At 44.9% G+C, this 24,695-nt stretch overlaps 3 protein-coding genes across 8 annotated transcripts; 1 reads left to right on the forward strand and 2 right to left on the reverse strand.

Annotated features, from left to right (window-relative positions):
* The first annotated feature begins 130 nt into the window (after positions 1 to 130).
* On the forward strand, positions 131 to 24,577 carry napbb (N-ethylmaleimide-sensitive factor attachment protein, beta b). Of its 5 annotated transcripts, none has more exons than XR_015854305.1 (15): positions 131 to 356; positions 933 to 1,012; positions 1,166 to 1,282; positions 1,555 to 1,601; positions 1,754 to 1,831; positions 1,913 to 1,968; positions 2,153 to 2,237; positions 2,409 to 2,513; positions 2,587 to 2,655; positions 2,737 to 2,787; positions 3,865 to 3,930; positions 13,868 to 13,946; positions 20,197 to 20,286; positions 24,277 to 24,340; positions 24,414 to 24,545. XR_015854305.1 is itself a non-coding variant. In XM_088361487.1 (15 exons), the coding sequence occupies exons 1-15, from the start codon at positions 256 to 258 to the stop codon at positions 24,346 to 24,348; spliced, it is 1,143 nt and encodes a 380-aa protein (XP_088217613.1). In that variant the 5' UTR covers positions 131 to 255; the 3' UTR covers positions 24,349 to 24,577. The 5 variants fall into 5 exon arrangements, 4 of the variants coding, with proteins under 4 accessions (XP_088217613.1, XP_088217614.1, XP_088217612.1 ...); XM_088361487.1 differs by adding an exon at positions 23,604 to 23,650 and having other exon boundaries at positions 24,277 to 24,577; XM_088361488.1 differs by lacking the exon at positions 24,414 to 24,545 and having other exon boundaries at positions 24,277 to 24,413.
* LOC148381897 (GDNF-inducible zinc finger protein 1-like) lies at positions 4,476 to 8,220 on the reverse strand. 2 transcript variants are annotated; one of them, XM_088361484.1, is made up of 8 exons: positions 7,994 to 8,220; positions 6,345 to 7,120; positions 6,034 to 6,217; positions 5,787 to 5,947; positions 5,479 to 5,573; positions 5,249 to 5,416; positions 5,011 to 5,168; positions 4,476 to 4,843 (listed from the first exon to the last, which is right to left on the reverse strand). In XM_088361484.1, the coding sequence occupies exons 2-8, from the start codon at positions 7,109 to 7,111 to the stop codon at positions 4,556 to 4,558; spliced, it is 1,821 nt and encodes a 606-aa protein (XP_088217610.1). In that variant the 5' UTR covers positions 7,112 to 7,120; positions 7,994 to 8,220; the 3' UTR covers positions 4,476 to 4,555. The 2 variants fall into 2 exon arrangements, with proteins under 2 accessions (XP_088217610.1, XP_088217611.1); XM_088361485.1 differs by having other exon boundaries at positions 7,880 to 8,003.
* Positions 8,680 to 12,114, reverse strand: LOC148381898 (uncharacterized). Its single transcript, XM_088361483.1, has 8 exons — positions 11,946 to 12,114; positions 10,813 to 11,588; positions 10,504 to 10,687; positions 10,254 to 10,417; positions 9,966 to 10,060; positions 9,739 to 9,906; positions 9,503 to 9,660; positions 8,680 to 9,334 (listed from the first exon to the last, which is right to left on the reverse strand). Exons 1-8 carry the CDS (start codon positions 12,024 to 12,026, stop codon positions 8,864 to 8,866), a joined length of 2,097 nt encoding a protein of 698 aa, XP_088217609.1. The 5' UTR covers positions 12,027 to 12,114; the 3' UTR covers positions 8,680 to 8,863.
* Positions 24,578 to 24,695: the final 118 nt, after the last annotated feature.

Consider the following 24,695-nt stretch of genomic DNA (forward strand, 5'->3'; position numbering starts at 1 on the left):
AACAATATCAATGTTTATTGACATTTCTACGCGAGTTAAAACGTACGTATTTACGTTGAGATGGGAGTTGTAGTTCTGTTCGATTTAAATGTCATGCGCAGGTGCTAGAAGAACACAGCAACTCCCATGATGCACCACTAAAGCCTCGAACAGCCACACTGCTGTGTAAAACCGCCCCCTGTAATCCCTGCTCTGACAACTCAATCCTCAGGGGTTCTTTTCTGCCTTTAAACACAAAATTTATAACCTAAAATCATGGACAACAGCGGAAAAGAAAAGGAGGCAATACAACTCATGGCCGACGCCGACAAGAAAGTCAAGTCGTCGGGCTCTTTTTTGGGAGGGATGTTTGGCGGGTAAGGGACGCAGTTTTACGTGATATATTACCTGCCGTTATTGGCACGCAGCCCCTTTCTTTACGCCTTGAACCTACTTGTTAATGTATTAAATACCATAAGTAAATCACAAATGTAGGCATTAAGCCACAGTGGCGTTGACACTTGTTATTTATGCTAACTCACAGGTTAGCCTCCCTCTACTTTAATCAGCTAGCTTAATATTATATATTTTTTACTCATTCACGACATTTTTGTCTACTTTTCGGCAGCTACCTAATAATTTAATAAGCGAATTTGGCAACACATAATTATTAGAACAAAAATTACTAAGGGTACAGCGTTGGGATTATTCAGCATTTTAATGGTTGATTGAATTTGTTATGCAAAATATTTAAACATTTAAAAAGATAATATTTAGTAACCATGGCTGACCTTGCATTGATGTCATTTCCCTTAAAATGATTCAGTGGCTACCTCGTTATTATCATTATTACCAAGATTAACTCCCCAGAGGATGTATGGCAATGAATTAGTGACATTATGCAGTATTTTTTAATTGTTATATACCTTTTACCCTCTGTATTTTTCATATAGAGGACATCACAAAGTGGAGGAGGCCTGTGAGATGTACTGCAGAGCGGCCAACATGTTCAAGATGGCCAAGAACTGGAGTGGTGAGATAAGAACGTGAATAACAAACAACAAAAAGCACCTGCAAGGATGCCTTTTTTTTGCACAGTGCAGCACTTTGTGATAGTGCTGCCAAGTTAATGCTGACTCACAGTACTGAATGTTAAATAACTTAAATTTTATTTTTTTTTTTTTAGCTGCTGGTGGAGCGTTTTGTAAGGCCGCGCACCTCCACATGCAACTGCAGAACAAACACGACTGCGCTACCAGTTTCATCGATGCCGGCAATGCATACAAGAAGTCTGATCCCAATGGTGAGTCTCTGGACTGAGGTCATAAAGCCTTTGAAAATTATACAGGGGATGTTTCAAGTCACATTCTAACATTCTTAACCGTGGTACAAGTCTACTGAGATGTCAATTTCCAACTTTCCACTGTACACAATTTATTGTCTCCAGCAGCCATTTTGTGCATCTTAGTGGTGTGCTTTTTAACTTCTGTCCTATCATATAAACTAACACTTCATGTCTTAACATTTCCCTCCTCCTTTTCCTATTCTTCTTTTTCTTCTTTTTGCTGCCAAAAGAGGCAATCAAGTGTTTAAATGCCGCCATCGATATTTACACAGACATGGTAAGAAAGCAGATCATGTACTAACTAGACACAACTTTAAGCAAACAGGATAAAGATAATCAATATAAAAGCTGTCTCGAAAGATAATTGTGCAAAGATTTGACTGACTCTCGCAGTGTACAATTAATTACTAAATAATAAATGCCTTCCAGGGAAGATTCACCATCGCCGCCAAACATCATATCAGCATTGCCGAAATCTACGAGGCTGACCTGGTGGACATCGAAAAAGTATAATAATCATTTATTGTGGAATTGCATTGCACTGTTGTGTGAGAATATGTTTACATTATTTCTTTTTCTTTTGCAAAGGCAATTGCACATTATGAGCAAGCGGCAGACTACTACAAGGGAGAGGAATCAAACAGGTATTCCACATTGTTGATATGTTCAAGACATTTCTATAAGAATGGTGATATGACTTTGAACAAATACAGTAATGTTTATTTGTGATTATAAATATTTAATCAATAGATTTACAGTATTTGTAAGTTTAGGTTCCACCTCCGTGTCTGATGACATCATAAACCTTACGACTTCTTTTCTTCTTAGTTCGGCCAACAAGTGTTTGCTGAAAGTGGGGTCCTACTGTGCTCAGTTGGAGCAGTACCAGAAGGCCATTGAGATCTATGAGCAGGTAAAAGCTGAGCCACACAGTCTGGTCTAAATGGGGCATAGCATTGATCCTTGTGGGACACCGATTACTGCTGAAAATTTGCATTGTCTGTGCAATTAATGATGTCATCAAATGGTGCAATCTTTATGCGTACTGAGGATTAATGATGTTTATTAACATAAATATTCGCAGGTCGGTGCCAACACGATGGACAACCCGCTGCTTAAGTACAGCGCCAAGGAGTATTTCTTCAAAGCGTCTCTGTGCCATTTCATTGTGGACGAGCTCAACGCGAAGGCAAGTGTGCCTCTTTAGAGTTTCCATTACACTGCTTGTAGGATGTTGTCCCATCTCAGTGTGTCCTCCCCAGATCGCTGTGGAGAAATATGAGGAGATGTTCCCGGCTTTCTCTGATTCCAGAGAGTGCAAACTGTTGAAGGTAGCCATTTTTTAATTTTCGCTTCTTCTCATTTTTGTTTTTGATAACCTACATTTTGTTTTTGTTTTATTTCCCCCCAAGAAACTGCTAGAGGCACATGAGGAACAGAACAGCGAGGCTTTCACAGAGGCGGTAAGTCTGTTTAGGAGTCTCAAGGCCCTTTAATTATAAGTTTAATTCCGCGTTTAACACCTCCTTTGACGACCCAGGCTAAAATTTGCTCCTCTCTAATGTGCAGAGCTTAAGCACAAACAGTCGCCGTTGCCCAAATGTGTAGTCAGTGAATGGGACGAACGATCACATCACATCCACCCTTCTTCCTTTATCACCCGTTTCCCCTCTTTTCTCCGCAATCTGCTTCTTCCTTGACAATCGCACCATGCGTTTGTGGTCCAGGTCAAGGAGTTCGACTCCATCTCGCGTCTGGACCAGTGGCACACCACACTGCTGCTGCGCATCAAAAAGAGCATCCAGGGCGATGAGGGAGACCTCAAATGAGATCAAGCGGACACCCGCACAGATAGACTGGACAAACAAGTCGCACGCATGGTTCCTCTCCCCCTTCCCTTTCCTTCCACACACGTGATAAGGCACTGCTTTACAGTAACGCTTTCTTCCAAATCCAATCGGAATGTTAAGCATCCCCACATGCTCTCCTCTTGGGTGTAGGACTGCCGCGTACCTTTTTATTGTTACTATGTTAGTCAAGTTCATCAACCATTAAAAGTATGCACTATATTTTATTTATGAATACGTTGAAAATGTAGTTGCGGGTTCAGAAATTTCAGAAACGCGTTGAGACTGTTAGGCATGACATAAGTCACTTGATTATTCCCCTCCACGTGGTTATAATACCTCAGGATTGTTTTATTTTTATGACTGATTTTTGCTCGGTTTCAATACTTACTGACAGCTAGGCTGCCATGTTGGGAGCCATGTCATTTTGTGTCATTTCCACTCCTCGCTAAGCATGCCCCTCCCCTACCCATCACTCACCACTGTATCCAGCTTCTTCTGGATCTTGAGGGAAAACAAAAAAAAAAACTAAAAATAGAAAGACCTTTGTGCTTGTGCAAATGGACAATAAAGTTATATTCTATCCCTATTAATGGTATTAAGGTGTTTTCTGCATGGTCATTCTAGTACTTTTGCTATGTAACAACTCAATAACAAAAGATTCTGAACAAAGACTTTCTCTTTCTGACGCAGATATTTGCCATTGTGTCAAACTGCTGCAGTATAGCACCAACTACTGCTGAAGAGGACTTAATTGATGTGAGATTTTTTTTTTTTAACCTTAAGTATTGGTGGTATTGGCAGTCTCCACGAGTACCCAATACTTCACTCGCTTATCCCTAGTCAAAAGTCTTGCTTTAAATGGCCACGCTTAGGTTTTTCCAGCCAGTATATTTATACTCTTACCATTCCTGTTTTATGTGTTTGAGCATCTGATTTAAGTGCTCACTCAGCCCGCAGTTATAAAAGTCTTATAAAATGTTGGCCACGGTTCAAATATCCAGGAACTCAGTTTTGTAACAGTTTATCACATGACACAAGGTGACGCAAATCCTCTGAAACGCTTCAACTTTCCAGCCTGTATAGTTTGTGGGGAATTTGCGCCACCTTGTGGCTAATTGTGATGTACCGCTAGAAAAAAAAAACGAGAACCTAGACATTAAAACTACTTTCTGGGTAACTGTAACAGAAATGTTCGTAGTATTCATAACAAAGTCTTTAAATAGTTTCTTGTTTTTATGCTGGGTGTTAGCCACAATTTATGTACAAAAGCTAAAATAACCACAAATTGTAATTATTACCGCCATGACTAAAAGGGGTATTTATTTTCATTCAGATTTCAGAGGGATTCGCTTGGTTGTCATTTGCCACATTGAAACTTTTTTCACATCTCTTCAGACACGACCACTGACAGAATATCCGGTTGCGCCGCCTCCTCTTGGGGAGCCAGAATGGTTTGCGAGGTGACCTCTTCCATCAGGGATGACATGCTGGGGGTATCGGAGGAGATTTCCTCCACGGGCATGTAAAAAGGTCTGTCCAAAGTGATGAAGTCGTTGCCATCTGACGTTACCACCTGAGCCTCGAGCTTGTCTTGAGCTTTGGATTCCTTCTCCACATTACCCTCTAAGACGACCAGGTAGTTCTTCCACGGAGCATTGGCATCATGAATCTAAAGTTGAGAAACGGTGGAGGAAAAAGCCACAAGATAAACGATTTCTTAATTTACTATGAAATGAGTAGTTAGATAGCTATTTCTTTTTTTTAAATTGACCGTCGTGTTAGTTAAGTTGGTTGTACTTTTGTTTGTTGGTTCATCATGTAACGAGTGATACTCACCTTGGTGTGACGGCGAAGAGTAGACGTGTCGGTGAAAGTGCGGCTGCACAAGACGCACATGTAGGGCTTTTCGCCGGTGTGGATACGCTGGTGCCGCTTAAGGGCGTTGAGCTGCGTAAAATGCTTGCCGCAGTCATTACAGGCGTAAGGACGTTCACCTGGGATGGGGTGGGATGTCAAATGAATGTCAGCTTTTTACAAATTCGCATGCTACAGATGATCCGAATCGGATGCTCACCTGTGTGCACCGTCAAATGCTGCCGTAGCGAGTTCCTCTGACCGAAGCTGCGGCCGCAGTACTTGCACTTGAACGGCTTGGCGCCGGTGTGGACGTTGGCGTGGTTGCGCAGGTACTCCTTGGCTGCGAAGCCCTTCCCGCAGATCTCGCACTTAAAAGGCTTCTCACCTAGAACAACAGAAGTTGACCATAGCGCTATGAAAGACAAGATCCTGATTGGGTTGTCTTACCCATGTGGGAGCGTTTGTGATAGGCCAGTGAGTTTCTCTGTTTGAAGCGGGCGTCACACATGTCGCAGGCGAAGGGCTTCTCATCCGTGTGGCTCCTGAACACAACCATACTCTGATGTCATATTTCACAATGGCAACAGACAAAAGAGCTCCCAATTGGAATGCATTGGCTGGCAAGATAAAAAAGATGGGACTATGTTGTCATCCCTGTGGGACAATAATAGCAAAGTGCCTTTTGACATTAAGTGATCTGTACGCTTTGAGCCACCGAAGATCCAAAACAGGACTTTTCAACATCAAGCTCCTACCTTTCGTGCATGTTGAGAGCCGACTTCTGGACGAAGCGGGAACCGCACTTAATGCAAACATAGTTCTTGATCCCGCGATGCATCCGCGTGTGCAACATGAGCGATGCTTTGGACCTCAACCACTTGCCACATTCAGAACACATATGTGGACCCTCATGCACCTTAAAAGCAAATGACGAGTCAGGAAGTGTGGTGAAGTGAATGGACTACTGAAGGGGACTGGTTGGAGCATTTGAAAATTCCTGACCAGTTTTTGGTGGCGGGCCACATCCTTCTTACGCTTGAAGGTCTTGGCGCAGACATCGCAGGTGAAGAGCCGTTCGCTGCTGTGAACGTGCTTCTCGTGGAGCCTCAAGCTGCTGCGGTTGGAGAAAGTCTTCATGCAGGTCTTGCACTGATGGACCAGCTTACCTTTGGGTGCCTGGCAGGTGCTGTTGCAAAGCAGGAGGAGAACAACTTGAGGCACTGGTTGATGACTGGACTTTTCCAACACTGCCACATTGAGGCTTCAAAAATAGGCTAGTAAATAAAAATAAGGTGTCCCAACCTAGCACCAACCTCACGTGCTTCCGGTAGCTCCGCTCGTAGTGGAAACTCCGCTGACAGTCATTGCACACGAACTTCCTCTTGGAGGTTCTCTTGGACACCATGCCACTCTCATCATCGTCCTCGCCTGCGGACACCAGCACTGTTTCCTCTGCGTCGTTTAGACTCTGCGTGTCCTTATCAAAGTGAGATGAGGATGCATATGTGGTGTCATTGTCCTCTTCAGCATTAAATGCCTCATCTTCAGTTGGGATACACCATCTGAGTTTGGTGCTCTTCCTTTTGGAAATTTTTGAAAGGCACTCAGAGCTCTCCGGAGGCAGTTGATGATTTTGCTGCTTCTTTATGCCAGTCTCGGTCGCTGGTGATGACTCCTCTAACAGGTCTGACTGCGAAGTATGATTTATGTCGCAAACTCTGGCCAGCTCCTCACATTTCAAAATCTTGGCGGCCGCTTGCATGTCCTCCATCCTGCTCTGAGCCACCTCCGCCTTACCCGTGTACACAAACTCCAAAAAGTCAGAAAAGTCACATGGATGCATGTTGGAGAGCGTGATCTGGTCAGGGGTGGCGTCCAGTGATAGAAAGATGTTCCTGAAGTAATCGCTAGAAGCTGCGAGAACCACCCGATGAGCCTGAAATGTCTGCGCATGGCCCTGGTAGTCAACCTGGACCGTGATGTCATTCAGGTGACCCTGCAGCCTCAGGTGGTGGAGGGCATTCAGGATATTCTGGTGGTGTGTTTTGGAGCTGAGCTGGATCACCTTCATGGCCATCATGTATTGAATCTGGATAGAAATTGAGTTTAGTCGGTGCCAAAAAGATGTACACTGGTGCTTTGAGTTACAAGTGACCCATTGCATTTTTTGAGATACAAACTGTTGTTGCCCAGCTCAGTGGTTTAGTGAGTCCAGCTCAGTGGCCTAGTGGTAGAGTGTCCGCCCTGTGACTGGATGGTTGTGGGTTTAAACCCCGGGTCATACCAAAGACTATGAAAATGGGACCCATTGCCTCCCTGCTTGGCAATCTGCATTAAGGGTTGTAATTGGGGGGTTAGATCACAAAATGATTCCCAAGCGCGGCTCACTGCCCCCCTCTCCTCCAGGGGATTGATCAAAATCACATGGGGATGGGTTAAATGCAGAGGACAAATTTCACCACACACAGATGTGTGTGTGACGATCATTGAGACTTTAACTTTTTGGGGACAATTATTAATCTTATTGTAATGCATAATATAAAATAAACTTTATTTATATGGATGGGAGGTAAGAAGGGTAATGGCAACATAAGATGTATAGAAGGCTAAAAGAAGGGGGGCCACGTGCCACCGAACATTGTCTTTGAAACCGTAATTCGAATCCTTGCGTAACTATTAAATGTGTTTAACACATGCAGCAACAAACGTGCATAGATCACAGGCCGTAACCGTAATGGCACTTGTGTTATAACAATGTAACGACCTCAACCATGTGGTTTTCACGTACAAAACAGTTGGTCAGGGTTCTGATATTTGCACAATTGGCAATACGATTTGACCAACCTACCGTTAAATTGCATAGAAAAACACGGGATCCGTTACTGCTAATTATAGCATCGCGCGGATGAGTGTGTGTGCGGCGAAAATTGTTGAAGAGAGAGAGAGAGAGCGTCTTTCTTACCGTAAGGTTGCTAAAATGGCAGCCCCACGAACAGTAGCGAACGCTGATCCCTGTGAGTACTCAAAACACATACGGAGTTTAATCCGCAGGGAAAAAAATGGACGGCAACACCACTTAGACAAACAACATGAAGGCAAACTAATGTTAAACAGGAATAATAACGTGAAATATATCTTAAAAATATATGCAAGGTTGCAGAAAATATTGTTCATGGGGGAGAAAATTAAAATAAAATATTAGTCTTTTGTTCTTAGAACTCCCTTTCGCAATAAAGTTAAAACGAGTTTGTCACCAATAGCTTTCCGTAGAGCGCCGATTTGATGTACGCATGCGCAATGTAGCCTCCTCGGCATACACAATCTACACAAAAAACACATGACCCTCTTTCTTTACTTATTTATGTAAGCATTATATTTGCTCTGTTGATCTGTTTAGTTCTCACAATTCACACATGGGGATCAGCAAGACTTTGTTCGCGAGACGTGCCCGGTTAGGTAGCCACAAAGTGGCGCAAATCCTCTGAAACGCTTCAACGTTCCACCTTGTACAGAGTTTACGGGGAATTTGCGCCACCTCTTGGCTACTTGTGATACACCACTAAAAAAATGAGAAACAAAACATTAAATCAGTACTTTCTGGATGACTGTAAAAGAAATGTTCATAGTATTCATGACAAAGTCATTGAGTAGTTTCTGCAACTTGTTTTTATGCTGGCTGTTAGCCACAATTTCTGTACAAAAGCTAAAATAACCACAAATTGTTATTATCACAGCTATGATTAAATGGGATATTTATTTTACATTTCATTTAGATTTTAGAGGGATTTGCTTGGTTGTCATTTGCTTTACTCTCCAGTGTCCTTTGCCACATTTATACTTCTTTACAAATCTTGTTAGACACGACCACGGTCAGAATGTCCGGTTGCGCTGCCTCCTCTTGTGGAGCCAGAATGGTTTGCGAGGCGGCCTCTTCCAGCAAGGATGACATGCCGGGGTTCTCCGCACAGAGCGAGTGGGCAGTCTCGGAGGTGTTTTCCTCCACTGGCATGACAAAAGGTCTGTCTAAAGTGATGACGTCACCGCCGCTGCTATCTAACGTTACCACCTGAGCCTCGGGCGGCATCTCGGTGTGGTCGTGAGTCTCCAGGGCGACTGCTCCCGGCCTGGCCTTCTCGGGCGGCAGGACAGTGGTGGTGGGAGAGGGAACTTTGCTTTTGGATGCCTTTTTGGCATTGCTTTTTTTCTCCTGCGCTGTCCCCTTGTCTTGAGCTTTGGATTTCTTCTCCACATTACCCTCCAAGACGACCAGGTAGTTCTTCCACGGCGCATTGGCATCATGAGTCTAAAGTTGGGAAATGGTGGAGGAAAAGGCCACAAGATAACTTATTTCTTAGTTTACTATGAAATGTATAGTTAGCTCGTTATTTTTTTGTTTGACGTATAGTTGGTTTGTATTACTTAAGTTGGTCGTACTTTTGTTTGTTGGTTCATCATGTTATGAGATACTCACCGTGGTGTGACGGCGAAGAGTAGACTTGTCAGTGAAAGTGCGGTTGCACAACCCACACATGTAGGGCTTTTCGCCGGTGTGGATTCGCTGGTGCCGCTGAAGTGCGTTGAGTTGCGTAAAATGCTTGTCGCAGTCATTGCAGGCGTAAGGACGTTCACCTGGGACGGGGCAGGATATCAAACGACTGTCAGCTTTAAGTACTTGCGTGCTACAGATAATCCGAATCGGATGCTCACCTGTGTGCACTGTCAAATGCTGCCGTAGCGAGTTCCTCTGAGCGAAGCCGCGGCCGCAGTGCTCGCACTTGAACGGCTTGGAGCCGGTGTGGATGTTGGAGTGGTAGCGCAGGTACTCCTTGGATGCAAAGCTCTTCCCGCAGGCCTCGCACATGAAGGGCTTCTCACCTTGAACAACAGAAGTTGACCACAGTGCTATAAAAGACAAGATCCTAACTGGGTCTTACCCGTGTGGGAGCGCTTGTGATAGGCCAGCATGCTTTTCTGGGTGAAGCGGGCGTCACACTCGTCGCAGGCGAAAGGCTTCTCACCCGTGTGGATCCTGAACACAACCATACTCTGATGTCATATTTCACAATGGCAACAGACAAAAGAGCTCCCATTTGGAATGCATTGGCTGGCAAGATAAAAAAGATGGGACTATATAATAGCAAAGTGCCTTTTGACATTAAGTGATCTGTACGCTTTGATCCACCGAAGATCCAAAACAGAACTTTTTAAGACCAAGCTCGTACCTGTGGTGCATGTTGAGAGCCGACTTCTGGGTGAAGCGGGAACCGCACTCAGTGCAGATAAAGGCCTTGATGCCGCTATGGGTCCGCTTGTGCAACATGAGCGATGCTTTGGAGCTCAACCTCTTGCCACATTCAGAGCACTGGTGCATATGTGGATCATGCACCTAAAAAGCAAAGGACGAGTTAGGAAGTGCGGTGAAGTGAATGGACTACTCAAAGGGACTGGTCCGAGCATTTCAAAATTCCTGACCTGTTTTTGGTGGCGGACCACGTCCTTCTTGCGCTTGAAGGTCTTGGTGCAGACTTCGCAGGTGAAGAGCCGTTCGCTGCTGTGAACGTGCTTCTCGTGGATCCTCAAGTTGCTGCGGTTGGAGAAGGTCTTCATGCAGGTCTCGCAGCGATAGATCAGCTCGGCTTTCACTCCGTGGCAGGTGCTGTTGCAAAGCGGGAGGAGAACAACTTGAGGCACTGGTTGATGACTGGACATTTTCCACACTGCCACATTGAGGCAAAAAATAGGCCAGTAAGTAAAAATAAGCTGTCCCAACCTAGCACCAACCTCACGTGTTTCAAGTAGCTCCGCTCGTAGTGGAAGCTCCGCTGACAGTCACTGCACACGAACTTCCCTTTGGAGGCTCTCTTGGACACGCTACCACTCTCTTCATCGTCCTCGCTTGCGGACACCAGCAATATTTCCTCGGTGTCGTTTAGACTCTGCGTGTCCTTATCAAAGTGAGGTGAGGATGCATATGTGGTGTCATTGTCCTCTTCAGCATTAAATGCCTCATCTGTAGTTGGGATGGACCGTTTGCGTTTGGTGTTCTTCCTTTTGGATCTTTTTGAAAGGTACTCAGAGCTCTCCGGAGGCAGTTGACGATTTAGCGGCTTCTTTATGCCAGTCTCGGTCGTTGGTGATGACTCCTCTACCACGTCTGACTTTGAAGTATGATTTATGCTGCAAACTATGGCCAGCTCCTCGCATTCCAAAATATTGGCGGCCACTTGCATGTCCCCCATCCTGCTCTGAGCCACTTCCGCCTTACCTGTATACACAAACTCCAAAAAGTCAGAAAAGTCACATGGATGCATATTGGAGAGCGAGATCTGGTCATGGGTAGTGTCCGGTGATAGGAAGATGTTCCTGAAGTAATCGCTAGAAGCTGCGAGAACCACCCGATGAGCCTGAAATGTCTGCACGTGGCCCTGGTAGTCAACCTGGACCGTGATGTCACTCAGGTGTCCCTGCAGCCTCAGGTGGTGGAGGGCATTCAGGATATTCTGGTGGTGTGTTTGGGAGCTGAGCTGTATCACCTCTGTGCCCATCTTGTAGTGAGTCTGGAAAGAAATTGAGTTGAACTGCAGGGTTTAGTCGGTGCCAAAAAGATGTGCTTTGAGTTACAAGTGACCCATTGCATTTTTCGGGATACAAGCCATTGTTGGGATAATAGTCTTATTGTAATGCATAATATAAAATTTTATTTATATGGATGGAAGATAAGAAGGGATATATAGATATATCGAAGGCTGAAAGGAGGGGGCCACGTACCATCTAACATTGTCCTTGCATGACTTTTATATGTGTAAACACATTCAGAAACAAACGTGCATAGATCACAGGCAATGTTGCATTTAACCATAATGGCACTTGTGTTATAACAATGTAACGACTGCAACCGTGTTATTGTCACGTACAAAACAGTTGGTCGGGGTTCTGATGTTTGCACAATTGGCAATACGATTTGAACGAGACCGAAAGCTACCGTTAAATTGCATAGAAAAACACGGGATCTGGGCTTTAACTGCTAATTTTGGAATCGCGCAAACGAGTGTGTGCGGCGAAAAACATTGGAGAGAGAGCGTCTTTCTTACCGTAAGGTCGCTAAAATGGCAGCCCCATGAACAGTAGCGAACGCTGATCGCTGTGGTTATTCAAACGCTACGGAACTCAATCCGCAGGGAAAAAATGGACGGCAACACCAATTAGACAAACAACATGAAGGGACACAAATGTTAAACAGGAGTAATAACGTGCAATATTACTTAGAAATACATGTAAGCTTGCGGAAAATATTGTTCATGGGGAATTAAAATGAACGTAGTTTTGGTATTTTATTCTTAGCGCTACCTTTTGCAATAGCGTCAGCCGTGTTTATCTCCAATAGATTTCCGTAGTTCTCCTAGACGATGTACGCATGCGCAAGTAGCCCTCACCTTATACACACTAAAAACACATGACCCTCTTTCTTGACATATTTGTGTAAGCAGTTAATGTCTGTGTTGATATGTTTGTATTTTATGTTTAGTTCTCACAATTCACCCATGGGGATCAGCAAAAGTTTGTGTTTTTGTGTTAACACTTTGTCCACGAGATGACGCCATTGCGTAGCTAGTCAACGTAAGAAAAGCGTTAAAAAAAAAAAAGATGTATAGTACATATGGGTGCATCTTTCGTCATAATCTTTTAGGTTTTTAATGTTTTTCAACCTAAAATGCACCTAGCAAGTGCACATTGCACGTCAAACGAGGTGCTTAAGTAGTCAATTTATGCTGATACAGTCTAAAGCTTGGAGTTTAGTGGGAGACACTTGATAAACAAGCCGCCTCCAAGGAGGAGCGTAGGTAATCTTTTCATACTCACAATGACATAAATCATCCTCAGAGATGCAAAGCACATTGTAAGCATCCATACACCACTACATGAATGGGTGAGAGGGGCGTTCTGCTGTTGCCAAGGTTTCTTGTCTCCACAAAGAAATCCATACAGCTCCCATTTATCATAATGAATCCTGCGAGCCTGCAGTGTTTCCTCGCTTCGGTGACTCATACTGCACAGAGCACCAGAGTTTTGCACTCATTTTATTTGATTCTTCCCACAGTAGTCAAGGATAACCAAACCCTGAATTGAAGTTAGTTCAAGGTGATTGACTTATTTTCATTTTGTTTTACAAAATTAAACTGGATGCAGCAAGTCCTGCAGCTTCTCACCAAAGATGAGAAGTGCCAAAATGCAGAACTTAACTGAGAAGAACGCAAAGCAGCGGTGACGCCATGGTGGTGTATGCACTCCAAGAAGAACCGCAGTCTTCCCTTTGTACCATTTGAGCTCAACGGGTTCGAGCCAGACCAACTTTCAACGGGTCCAACTCCTTGTTCTGCGGTGGTTTGGCCTTCCGTTCCCCTCAGGCTCATTCGACAATAAACATCAATCATTCCGTTAATGTTTTTGGTCCACGTTTATCAGTTGTAATCTTTGGAAATCAGTTCAGCAAACAAAAAAATACTCAATTGTGTCTTTTATTCTCAATCTTATTGCTGAAAGACACCAGACTATCGAAAGGCAGAATGGCTGTATGCCACACCACGAGAGTCTAGACTTGGCGAGTTGAGCCGAGACCTCAAGAACAGGATGAAGACAGTTGAAAGCAGAACTTCATAATTGTGGTCCACTTTTGTTGGCCTGATGAGGCTTGATGCTTTTTGCAGCAAAACAAAACCAAATGTTTCCTTCCATCAACAGGCTTTTGTGGCTTCCTGCTTAACCAGTGCATGACTGGACATTTTGTGTCATGTTAATCTAAGAACGATACTCACTTTTTTTTTTTTTCTCCCTTCAGAATTTGGAAAACAGTAAACCAGAAAGGTCAAGGACAAGGAGTGGCAGTAAGAAGCATGTGATTGATCCCAGCCAAACAGGTAATAACAGATAACAAAATATTCAACTAAAATATATAAAAAAATTGAGCTAAACAAAATATGTTATGAAAGAAGTACAGAGTAGCTAGACCCAGATTAAAATACACATATTAAATAAAAAGCATATATCCATTATATTACAAATACTCTAAGCACCACTCATGTCATTTTTTTGCAGACTCATATATTCCTGACTATTGTGATCTGTCTGTCTCCATGTGTTGCTCCACCATTTGTCTTGAAATATCCATTGGGCAACGTCGCTATTATGAATCCTGTTGTTTCCCAAAATGTGTCCCTCTGAGGACTTTATCGGAAAGAACTTGTCTTGCCAAAGCCAAAGAATGATTTAATACATGGGGAGCAAATGAGCAAATCATAGTGTGGGAACGTGCTTAAACAAAGACGGTTTCATCCCATATCCGCAGACTCATTTTCACTGAATGAAAAGCGTTGAAAAGAAGCTCCCTGGCATTTCATTGAACAGCTTTGCTTCTCCATCCATCCACTGATGAATAGATAGTCGGAATTCCGAGATGGAGTTACTTTGGCCTCTGACTCACCGCCTGTGTTCCCAGTGGAACCCTCCCTCCCTCTTCTCCCTCCCTCCTTCCCCCCATCTCCTTCCTCCTCCTCCTCCTTCATTCGTCCTTGCCAGTGTTCCCTCCGCTGTAACCGAATCCCGCACTTGAGAGCCTCAAGGACGGCCGGCCGCCCACTGCCACAGCCGCCGTGTTCAGAAATAGAGGGCTTACCTACTGCAGCTAAAATAGATCCCAACCTTAATAAGTGACTCGCACGCTCTTTTGGTAACATTTGTGGCACGCTTAGTCAGGCAGGTGTTTTCCCACAATGCAACATGTTCCCTCAGCAGAGCTCTTCCATCGCTCTCCTTCTGGGTTTCTTGGACACCAGCCCTCTTCAAATACTGGACCAAATGCAAAGAAGTACAAAAATATCTGCTGGGAAAATAAGAAATATTGGGAAAAAAAATGTGTGGTATATAAATAATATATATAATAACAATAAAAAATACTGGGCAAAAATAACGAAAAACATTAGAAAAAAATTAGATAATAGAAAAACAAAAAAAATGACAAATGTCAGACCCCCAGGAGCAATCACCCTCCTATCCTCCCTCCTTTCTTACTTCCTGTCCGCCGCCACCCTCCTCGTGTCCTCTCTGGCTTCGCTCCTGCGGAATTGCATCACTTGTCTCCCCTGCCGTTCGGACCTTCTAATCACATATGGCGTGCACGCACATGCACCAGTTATGTGGCTTTGTGTGGAATGATACTCTTGGTCCGTGTGCCTGATTCTGGAGGCTTTCCCAGCTTTCCCGTCACATTTTTCCAGCTTCAACACTCATAGAGCCACGTGAACGCAACTAGTAGTTAGAAATGAAAATGGATAAAGATAATTTGATATCCTTAGTTCCCGTCCCCAGCAGGCTATTGGAAAGCTAGCATCCAAAAAGTTGAGTTTGTCGTCCACTCATTTTTTTTCTCTTTCTTTTCGTGACAACCAAAGCAAATATCTTCCTTCCTGCGGGGCGGACGACCGCAGCCGCATTGTTAACCCTCCGATGCACCGACTCTTGTGAAATGTGGCAGAGCTCCAACTCCAGTCTTGTGTAATAATAACAGGGAGGTTTTCGCTGTAGGAAAATGGATGCCGGGACGGGAAGTTGTGGGAGTGTGGTTGTGTGTGCGGGTATCTGTTTTTAATTTTTTTAAATTTTATGTACCATATGTACTGTTAATAGGTTGGATGGTCGATTGGTAGAAGTGGTAGGCCCATGGACGTTTCTCCGTCTGGTTGGTCGTCAATAATTCCTCACCCAATGTTAAAACAAACCGCAGATTCCACAGCTAATTTGAAAATCCAGCCTCGGCTGTCTTGTTTTTACTCTCCATCTTTTCCGAAGGGCTTTAATAGCAAAACCTGCGCATAGAATTCTAAGTAGCGAACCCCCAAGATGAGCAAACGTCCCGCAGGGAGGAGAGATTTCCGAGAGATTACCGACGCGCTTTTTAAAGCGGTCGAGGGAAGCGAGTCCCAGTAAAATAAACGATGCTCTCGGTTTCGCCGAGAAGGAACGCTTGTTGACTCAACGGCTCAAGGCGAATCGCTTTTCATCAAGTCAAATATACGCCGTCTCGATATACAGTGTCAAATGGACTCCCACACGTTTGCTTTGGGTCCATTTACCTTGGAGGAGACCACACGCGTGTGGAAATGATAAAAGTAGAAAAGAATTATGAATGGACATTTCATTGTTGAAAATCCTTACCTTTCAAAATAAAACATTTCAATGTAAAAGACACACTTCTAGCCTTGCAAAAACCTTCAACTGGAGCTTCCAATGTTGAGAACTTCTCTAGTCGGTCGACATCCGTCTGAATATGACCAAAAATGGTGCGGGGGAGAGTGAGTAGGAGCTCGCGGTTGTGGGAGGTGGGGTGGCGAGACACATGACTGACACGTTTGCACAGAGGAGCGAGACAGCTAAGCTCGTGAGATGCTAGAACGCATTTGAGCTGTTAGGCCTCTGTGGATGGAAATTAGCTGATGATTAAACGACATGAGAGGAAGTTGTCAGGAATTTCATCTGTGGTACATTTGGTTCATACTTTAGATCAATCAGTAGATAAGTATGGAATGTAGTTTTGGAGGTCACCTTGACTCGGTCACTTAGATATTGCAAAGCGGCGAGGTCGGAGAGGCCCAATCAGTTTGTCCGCCGACTTCGTGTCGGCAACGCCATCTTCCCTCAGTAGTTGCGAGTCACGACCTGTCGGCTCACCCTTGGCTTTGCGTAAACAAAGACCACTGCTTGGACCTCAAACGGCGCCTCATTTAAGAGAGTGGAGGGAAAAAAATAATAAAAAAAAACATCATGTTCTAGTCGGGCCGGGTTGCCATGGTAACTCAGCATCGCCGTGGCAGACTTTCCGCAGGGATCTTTGTCTGTCTGTCTCATCAGGGACCCTCGCATCAGTGATGTTGCACACCGCCCGCCGATGACTCACCGGCGTCAATTTTGAATTCACCGGCCGCTAACATCTTGTACATATTTTAGCACTCGCATGCGTTTTTTGATCTTGGTAGGTTGATCAGTTTAGTTGCACGGTTGTAATGCGAGACAAGCATGCGTCTCCTCCTTTCGGTTTTGGCATTTAGCAACCTAATGAGGTATGAAACGGTACAAGCCAAGCCCCGCCCACCAATTGAGGAGGCGGGGGGGCATCCCAGCATCAATTCAAACATCAGTTAAGCAGAAAAGTCACCAAAGGCCGCCAACTGCCAACAGTCTGACTGCAGTTTCTGCCTGCAACCTGGCATATGACTCATCTGGCAAGGTCATGTGATCGAGCGTTCAGCCTGAGGTGTGTGTGTGTCTGTTGGTGAAGCAGCCCCCCTCCCTTCCCGTCGGCTTATTAAGAAGCATAGAAAAAGCTCTTTTTGTGCCGCTCTGGTGTGAACGGCAGCGTGAGGATTTTCCCGACGTGATGAGCGATGAGTCACGGAAGACCCAGAGAAAGAGATTCAAATCGAGGAAATGTCAGGATAGTCAGTGCCGAGATTGCAAGCAGAGCACGTGTCGGGGTGTTTTGTTTATCCCGGTGGGGAGTAGACATTATACGCATGCGGCACGGCGGGAATCGTACACACCATTAATCCGATGGGGTTCCCCGCTTTGTAAAAACACGCTCGGGTCTAAATTGACTGAGATTGAACGCAACATGATCATTAATATGCAACAACATGAAATGCTCTCGAAAGACCAAAGTAATCAAGTTATTTAGATTCAAAGAAACAACATGATTCGATACGTACCTCGATACATAGCACCCGATACAATTTTTTAAGGACGATGCATTTATTACGTAATGATTTTGTTGGGTTAAACTTTCTTGATTCAAATGGGTTTTCATTTCACTCCCAATAGACACATCCACACAACATTGACGTGTGCATCCAAACGTAACATGTCAGCAGGTTGCACACGCAGCTCGAGGAGATGAGTGCATCATCTCCGCTTTCCTAACAAGCCCCAAAAACTGTGTGCCCAATCGAGTGATGAAACTCGAACCCAAAGCCGGCGGCGTCCGTCGAAAGAAACGAGTTGGGCATTCTGATTGGTTACATAAGCGCGCAAAGGGAGCACACACACACATACAGTCGCGCAGACCCCAGAGGCCTGTGTTTGCCTTTCCTGTAATCGGAGCATCCGTTCTCTGAAGGGTGATGTAACCCGACGCCAGGCGAGCCAGCCGCTCAGACGTGCCGAAATATAGGCTACCCGTGTGCAAATGTGTGTGCGCTTGCTTTTATCGCCTTACATCACCTGTGACACGATTTACGAGCAATTGCGAAAGTCGGCGGGCAGAGATAAGTCGGCCCCGCCGGGTCGCACTTTGGCAGATTTTGTTGCGGCATGCCGCCTGGCCTAAGTTTTTACAAAGTTAGATATTGGGAAATCATTGCCACATTTTAGTGATTTGCTCACCTCATGTTTTAGGATTGATTTTGTTTGTTTGTCCTTCTCATCCAAATAGGTCAAGGGCGTAACTCTTAATAGTGCCATTTTCTGGCTTCGCGGGTTTCCTCTCCGCGTGACCCATTTGCCAGCAGACCGGCGTTTCCCTCCCGCTCTCGCTCTCCTTCACTCGCCCTGCCGCCGTTGCCATGCCTACGTCGCCGCTAGCAAGACAAAAAGATGAAAACTCACTGGCTTTTCCATCAACGCCGGCGTGGCTCTCTCCCAGGCTCGTTTATGGGTTAAAAATGATTTTTTTTTTCACCGTTAAGCCTCAAAAGAACCTCACTGAGAACGTGTTGCACAAAATGACTGAAAATGGCTCACTGGAAATGTTCAGTCTTTTGTGTGTGATTTGTGTGTACTTTATTTTAGAACAGAAAAGGCTAGGGCTAAAACTTTTGGAAAGAATTTAATTTTCCCTAAGCCACACCCCTAAAAACCCAAACCATCCAATCACAATGGGGCTCAAAACTGAAACTATTTTCATTTCACATTATTTTGTGGCAGTTATTTGAAATACTAACATGAGAGATTGTTGCTAGCTTAATCTAATAAGGCTAGCTACAGTCTGCTTGACACATTGCTCTTTAAGTCAACTCATTTGAGGTCGCTTCAATTCATGTCACGGGATGAAAGAAAAGCCACAATGTTAATATCCATTATGCCCCGTAGCGGATAAATATGATTGGGACAGTTTACTTTGGAAAGGTTTCGGACTTCCTATGTAGGTAGAGCGGCTGTCGAGCGAAGAGATTACAAACCAGGATGGCTGCTTAGTTTCAGCATTACGTGGCCGGCCCTCTCGCTCTCTCTCTCCCGGACGCCTGTCGCATTTGTGTAATTTACGATGCCTTCCGCCACTCCCGACGCTCTTAAACCGCAGAGAGATAGCACTGTCGGTAATGTTTGTTACAGGAAGAGGAAGCTTCTCTCTTGGAACATCATGGGCAGGTTTTTATCAGGATCTCGGATGAGGCTTTTTGGAGCAAGCATTTTTGGACCATTCCAAAAGCACAAAGTGAATTCTCGGGAGGATTTTTGTCTCCTCGGGCCTTTTTGTTAATGCAATTCAGCAGGGTGACAATAATGTGGCCCGTATGCAAAACACAGTGCGGGGGGATTTAATAGGGGCTCGGCCATGATGTTTCACCTCCGCACAAACTTTTTAAGACTGTCTCTTGCTGGCTATTGGTCGTCTTTTTACCGCAATGCAGCAGATCGCCTAAGCAACCGGAGGAATCAAAGCTTTTTTTTTTAGGGGGGGTTTTTAAATACTAAAGTCTTCACGCTTTATTTCACAGAAGCGTCCTGATTTAAACACGATTAATCGGCGGGTTCGCACAGAGCGGCTTGTTTTTAGGCCGCGATGACAACAACCTCATTAGACCGACTGACTGCGTGGATTTTTTTTTGCTCGCGCGCGTCGCTAATTAGACGCCGATATGCAAAGCAGATCAAAAGCGTTTTTTTTAATAAGTTTCCCATTCACACAACAAATTAATAACTCCTCCGACACGCCGCCTCCATTCGCATTTCATTCGCCAACTTCAAAGTTGACCCTGAAAGTACAGTTTTCAAAAAATTCTACTGGATTATTTACCACAAAAGTCAAGTTATGTTATTGCAAGTTACAGAATGTACTCCATTTTAGTCCAAAAGCTAAATAATAAAGCTTGATGTTGAAAATGGCTTCCATTTTTGCAGATCCTCACCACTGTTGCCGAAGGTTGCACGCACAAACCCCTGGGCGTCACGAGATTTCCTTGATGTCAGTTCCGTCATTCGTCCTCCAAGGTGAGCCGGCTCTCTCCCGCTACTCCGCCACATGCCTGTTTCTCGCTCGCCGCCCTGTGTTGCGTCATGTTCCGATCAGAGCCACAACAAGAGACGCAACACGCAGAGGCGGCAGGACGCCGGGCCTGAGGCAAATGCTGCCAAACTTTGCATCAGAACTTTTTTTTTTTCCAGTGGGGTGTGTCCAATAATGCTGAAAGGCAAAGTAGATGCGTGGGTATTGATCATCAAATGATCTTGGCGCACCCTGTCCTCCAGGGTTGGGAAGTACTCAAGTACAAATACTAAGATTATATTTTTTAGGTATCTGTACTTAACTTAAATGTTTTTGTTTGGTTTTATTCGCAAGTTAAAATAGGCTTGTTATTTTGTTCAATCTCAATTAAGTGGCTTTCAGAATTCCTTCCATCAGCTCTTTCCGTCCCCAACTTTGTGTGCAAAGCTGTCATTTTCCTAACGACTGTAAAATTTGCACCCATATTTTTAAACTTTACTAGAAGGGTGCAGCAAAGCTGAAAAATAAGATTTCTGTGCTTTGGATGACAAAAAAAAAGACCTAAGAATAAAAAGCAATGGAACAGTAATATTATGATGATGTGTATCATTTAAAATATTTAAATATATTTTATAAATGCTGTAATTAAATAGCTAAACCAAAACAATTGTAATTAATTATGAAAACCAGAAACAAAAAATAAGATTCATTTGTAAGAAATCAGGCTTTATGAAAATAAAAAATAACCTGCAGGCGACGGTTAGCGATCACGAGAAGATCACATGAAGCGTCTGTGTCACATGCTAAGCTGTCACATGGGGCGGGAGCGGACACGGCAGCCGGTCCAAACTGGTTCTTGACGGGGGGGGGGGGATGTTTCTTGCAGGTATCACGCCGGCGAAGATCGTTGTCATTGCGCTTTAAATTCGCTCGTCATGCATCAGCGGTTAGAAAGAAATGACTTGTTGACTGTATTTGATAAGAACTTAAGTCAACATCTAAAATGGTTTTGCGTTCTTACTGCATCCGCCTAGGCTGACACTGACAGCAGTGCTACGACAACTGGCAAGAGCGACCCCCCCCTCCCAAAAAATAAAAAATAAAGACTACCATTCGCCAATCAGTGATGCTGCTAAAATCTGTCCAGTGTTGCCACTGCAAAGCCAGGTCGGCCTAAGGGACTTAAAAAAAACCATAGTCACACGGTAAGACGAGTAATACATGCTGACTGCTTGAACAGAATCATGCGCACTGTAATTGCCTTTCATCGCTTTTTCTTTGTGTGTATGTGTGTGTGTGTGTGTGTGTGTGTGTGTGTGTGTGCCCTCTAATGTAGCATAAACAACAGCTTGCGCAACACCAGGTCAACTGGAAGCAAGATGGGGTGGCTCTTGCCCCACTCTCGCTCCATGATCCCCACCCTCCCTTCCCTTCCCTGCATGCCTGCCTGAAGCGCTTCACCCAGCACACACCTGCACACACACACACAGTTGCACACACACGTAAAAGCACAGAGCGCAGGCCACAATGGAAAGTGTGAGTCACCCTGTGCTCTCCTTTGGTACTGTGATCCGAAATCATTGCAGCGTTGAGTCACTACAGGCCTTCCTTTGTGTGTGTGTGTGTGTGTGTTGTGCGTGTATTTTCTGACACGTGGCTTGGCTTATTTGCAATGATAATGCAAGCAATGCGTGCTTGAGGGTGGCCATATACGCCGCGTGTTGGTTATCTGCATCGTGAGTACGTGTTGATTTTGAAGGATCCTTCACTTGGAGGACGGTTACAAGGTTCTTAAATGTTATTCCCGGACAGATTTCATCCAAATGTCCAATTGCGACAAAGATAGCTGTCAGGGTCGAAGGGGAAGCACAGAGGGCGGACTGACCCGAGCGGCACTGGGTGATAAGCGGTGAAAATGAAGCAGATAAGATTCGAGCTGTGAATCTGTTCCAGACGGGCGTCACGGCAACACAATTACCACAGGATTTAAAGATAGCAATGGCCGCCGCCACTTCTTGGCGACTTGGAAGGTTTTGAGGAATGTGCGTTTTTCTTTTTTTTTTCTGGGACAAACTAGTCCAGCAGTGGTTCCTACCGAGCTCCAATCCAGTCCTCTCGTTGGCAGTAATTCACTTAAATCACCACGGGACATCCAACAACAATTTGTTTCCCGTCTACGAGTTGAACTAACCCAAGCCCATCCTCCTCCTCTAAGTATCGAAGTGGAGGGCGTGCAAGACAGGAAGGTGGGAGGTTTGAAAGTGAAAGTGGCCCAAATGGAAATCGGATACAAGGCGCAGCCAGCAGTCTGAAAGCTTCTGACCTTTGAGAATAAGGCGGATGTGGAAATTGTTGCTTAGCAGGTTTTCGGAGCCTACATGTGCACATAGTGTACACGCTCACACTTAGTACGCTTCCCAGGCTCAGGTGACAGTCCAAACACTGAAAACATGAGAGACTGCACTGGCGATGACTCATCCGTCCATTGATGAGTTTAACAGCCATCCGTTCCACTCCACTCCGCTCCGGGGTTCTGCCTGGGCTCGGCTCCCTTGTGACTCAACCCCCGACCGGCACATCTCCTTCCCTTCAGCCGAGCAGCTTAAATTAGAGCTCTGGCGGCGGGCCATGCGAGAGTGCAGCAAACACACAGACAGACATTCACACCTCTGGATGTCTGACTCAGAAGCGACGAGCCCCGCCGCAAGACTCGCTCCTCACTTTGGCTGCCATGATGCGTCTCTGCCAAAGGGCGTTTTGTCATGTGCACATTTTTGGAAGAATATGCACGCTTCAGCAAATTATGTCTCAATGGCACGGGCATCCTCAAGTATGCGAAACACACCGATGGGTGCCAGCTTGCGATGGCCAAATATGTTGTAAAGGCATCATTAGCGTCAGCGCTAATACGGCAAATGTTGACAGTAATCACAGACCGCCCGCTTCTGTTTTTTTTTTCTTCCTTTCAGGCTTCAAGCTATTTGGCCCGAGAGGTCTTTAGAGACGACAGTTAAATTATTATCTTAAACATCCACTCAGCTTTGGAATCGTCCTCCCTCTGTGCTTCTATCATGCAACTATTCGGAATGTTTTTTTTTTTCCCTATTAGACGACCGCCGCTCTTATCTGCCTTTGTCCTCAATCCGACGTGGCCTAGATTCTCGTGTGATCAACTTTTAAAGCCGTCTCTCTGGATTTGTTCTTAAAAGTAAAAAGTCATTATGGTCGTGCATTTTTGAGGGCTTTTCACATAATATTTGCCGATCAGATGATGTGTATACATGTACACAAATTGATGCCATCTTTTTGTTTCACTCCCAAGATTTCCATCTAGCAACACAAAAGGAATCGCTGATGTATTTCCGAAGTGTAAGCAAACACCTGGTGATGCGTGGGCACGCTCGAAAATGAATCACGTTGACTGACTGACGCCGCCGTTATTTTCCTTTGCAAGTACGCGTGACAGGTAACTCTTGATAAGAGCTGTGCGCGTGTGTTTATGGTGTACTGCTGTATAATATTTCCTGGAGGATGGCGAAGGGTTGCCATGGCAGCCGCGTGAATGAATGTGTGTGCAAGAGCTTTTTTTTATGAGAGGCCAACTGAGGACAGGGCGTTTGTCATTTAACCGTCGTTTATCTTGCAAGCTGCTGACATTTTTTTTTTGACCTTCCCGCATTGTGCGGAGACATAATAGCGACATAATCATACCCTCGGATTTCATGTTTCAAGAGCTACTGAGAGGTTCCTGCTGTGAGGAAGGACGTGTCAGCGTCAGAGCACAGTGCAGATGGCGGCATTAGGCCTACATGTACCATTTAGGGAGACATTACCTGGAGGGATACACACACACACACACACACACACACGTGTGTGTACACACGAGAAGATGAGAGAAGACTGTGAGAAAACAAGAACCAAAATAAAAAGATGAAAAGCATTGAGTTTCTAGGAATGCTGAGTGCCTCATGCTGCATTCTAATGTTTGATTGCAGAGCTATGATGACTTCCTGGACATTGTGCTGTGGCCCCTGGAGGCCCGACAGTGGCCCGTTTCGGGTGAGTAACGCTGTTGTGACAATGTGAGGAAGCTAAGCCATGCTCCGTCGATTGAACTCTGCCAGTCTTCTAGGACACATATGGATGGATGGATTCAGAGCCAAAAGAAATTGTGGGCAAATCCTGCTTGTACTGTATTCCTCTTGCCTGAGAGAGGGAAAACACCATTCCCAACCCCCACTCTCACCGCTCCAAGAGGAAACACATTTTGGAATGCTGCACATACAGTAGCGTCTCCCCTTTCCTCCTCCATCCTCTCCCCAATCTAATTTGCCAGCACGCGATGCATTCAAATTCCACGTCCTGTATTTGCATATCCAGGAAAGAAGTGAGGGCGGTGTGAGCCAATAGGAAA

The sequence above is a fragment of the Syngnathus floridae genome, chromosome 19, assembly GCF_059516105.1.
Source record: "Syngnathus floridae isolate MCC-2025c chromosome 19, RoL_Sflo_1.0, whole genome shotgun sequence".
NCBI classification, from domain to species: domain Eukaryota; kingdom Metazoa; phylum Chordata; class Actinopteri; order Syngnathiformes; family Syngnathidae; genus Syngnathus; species Syngnathus floridae.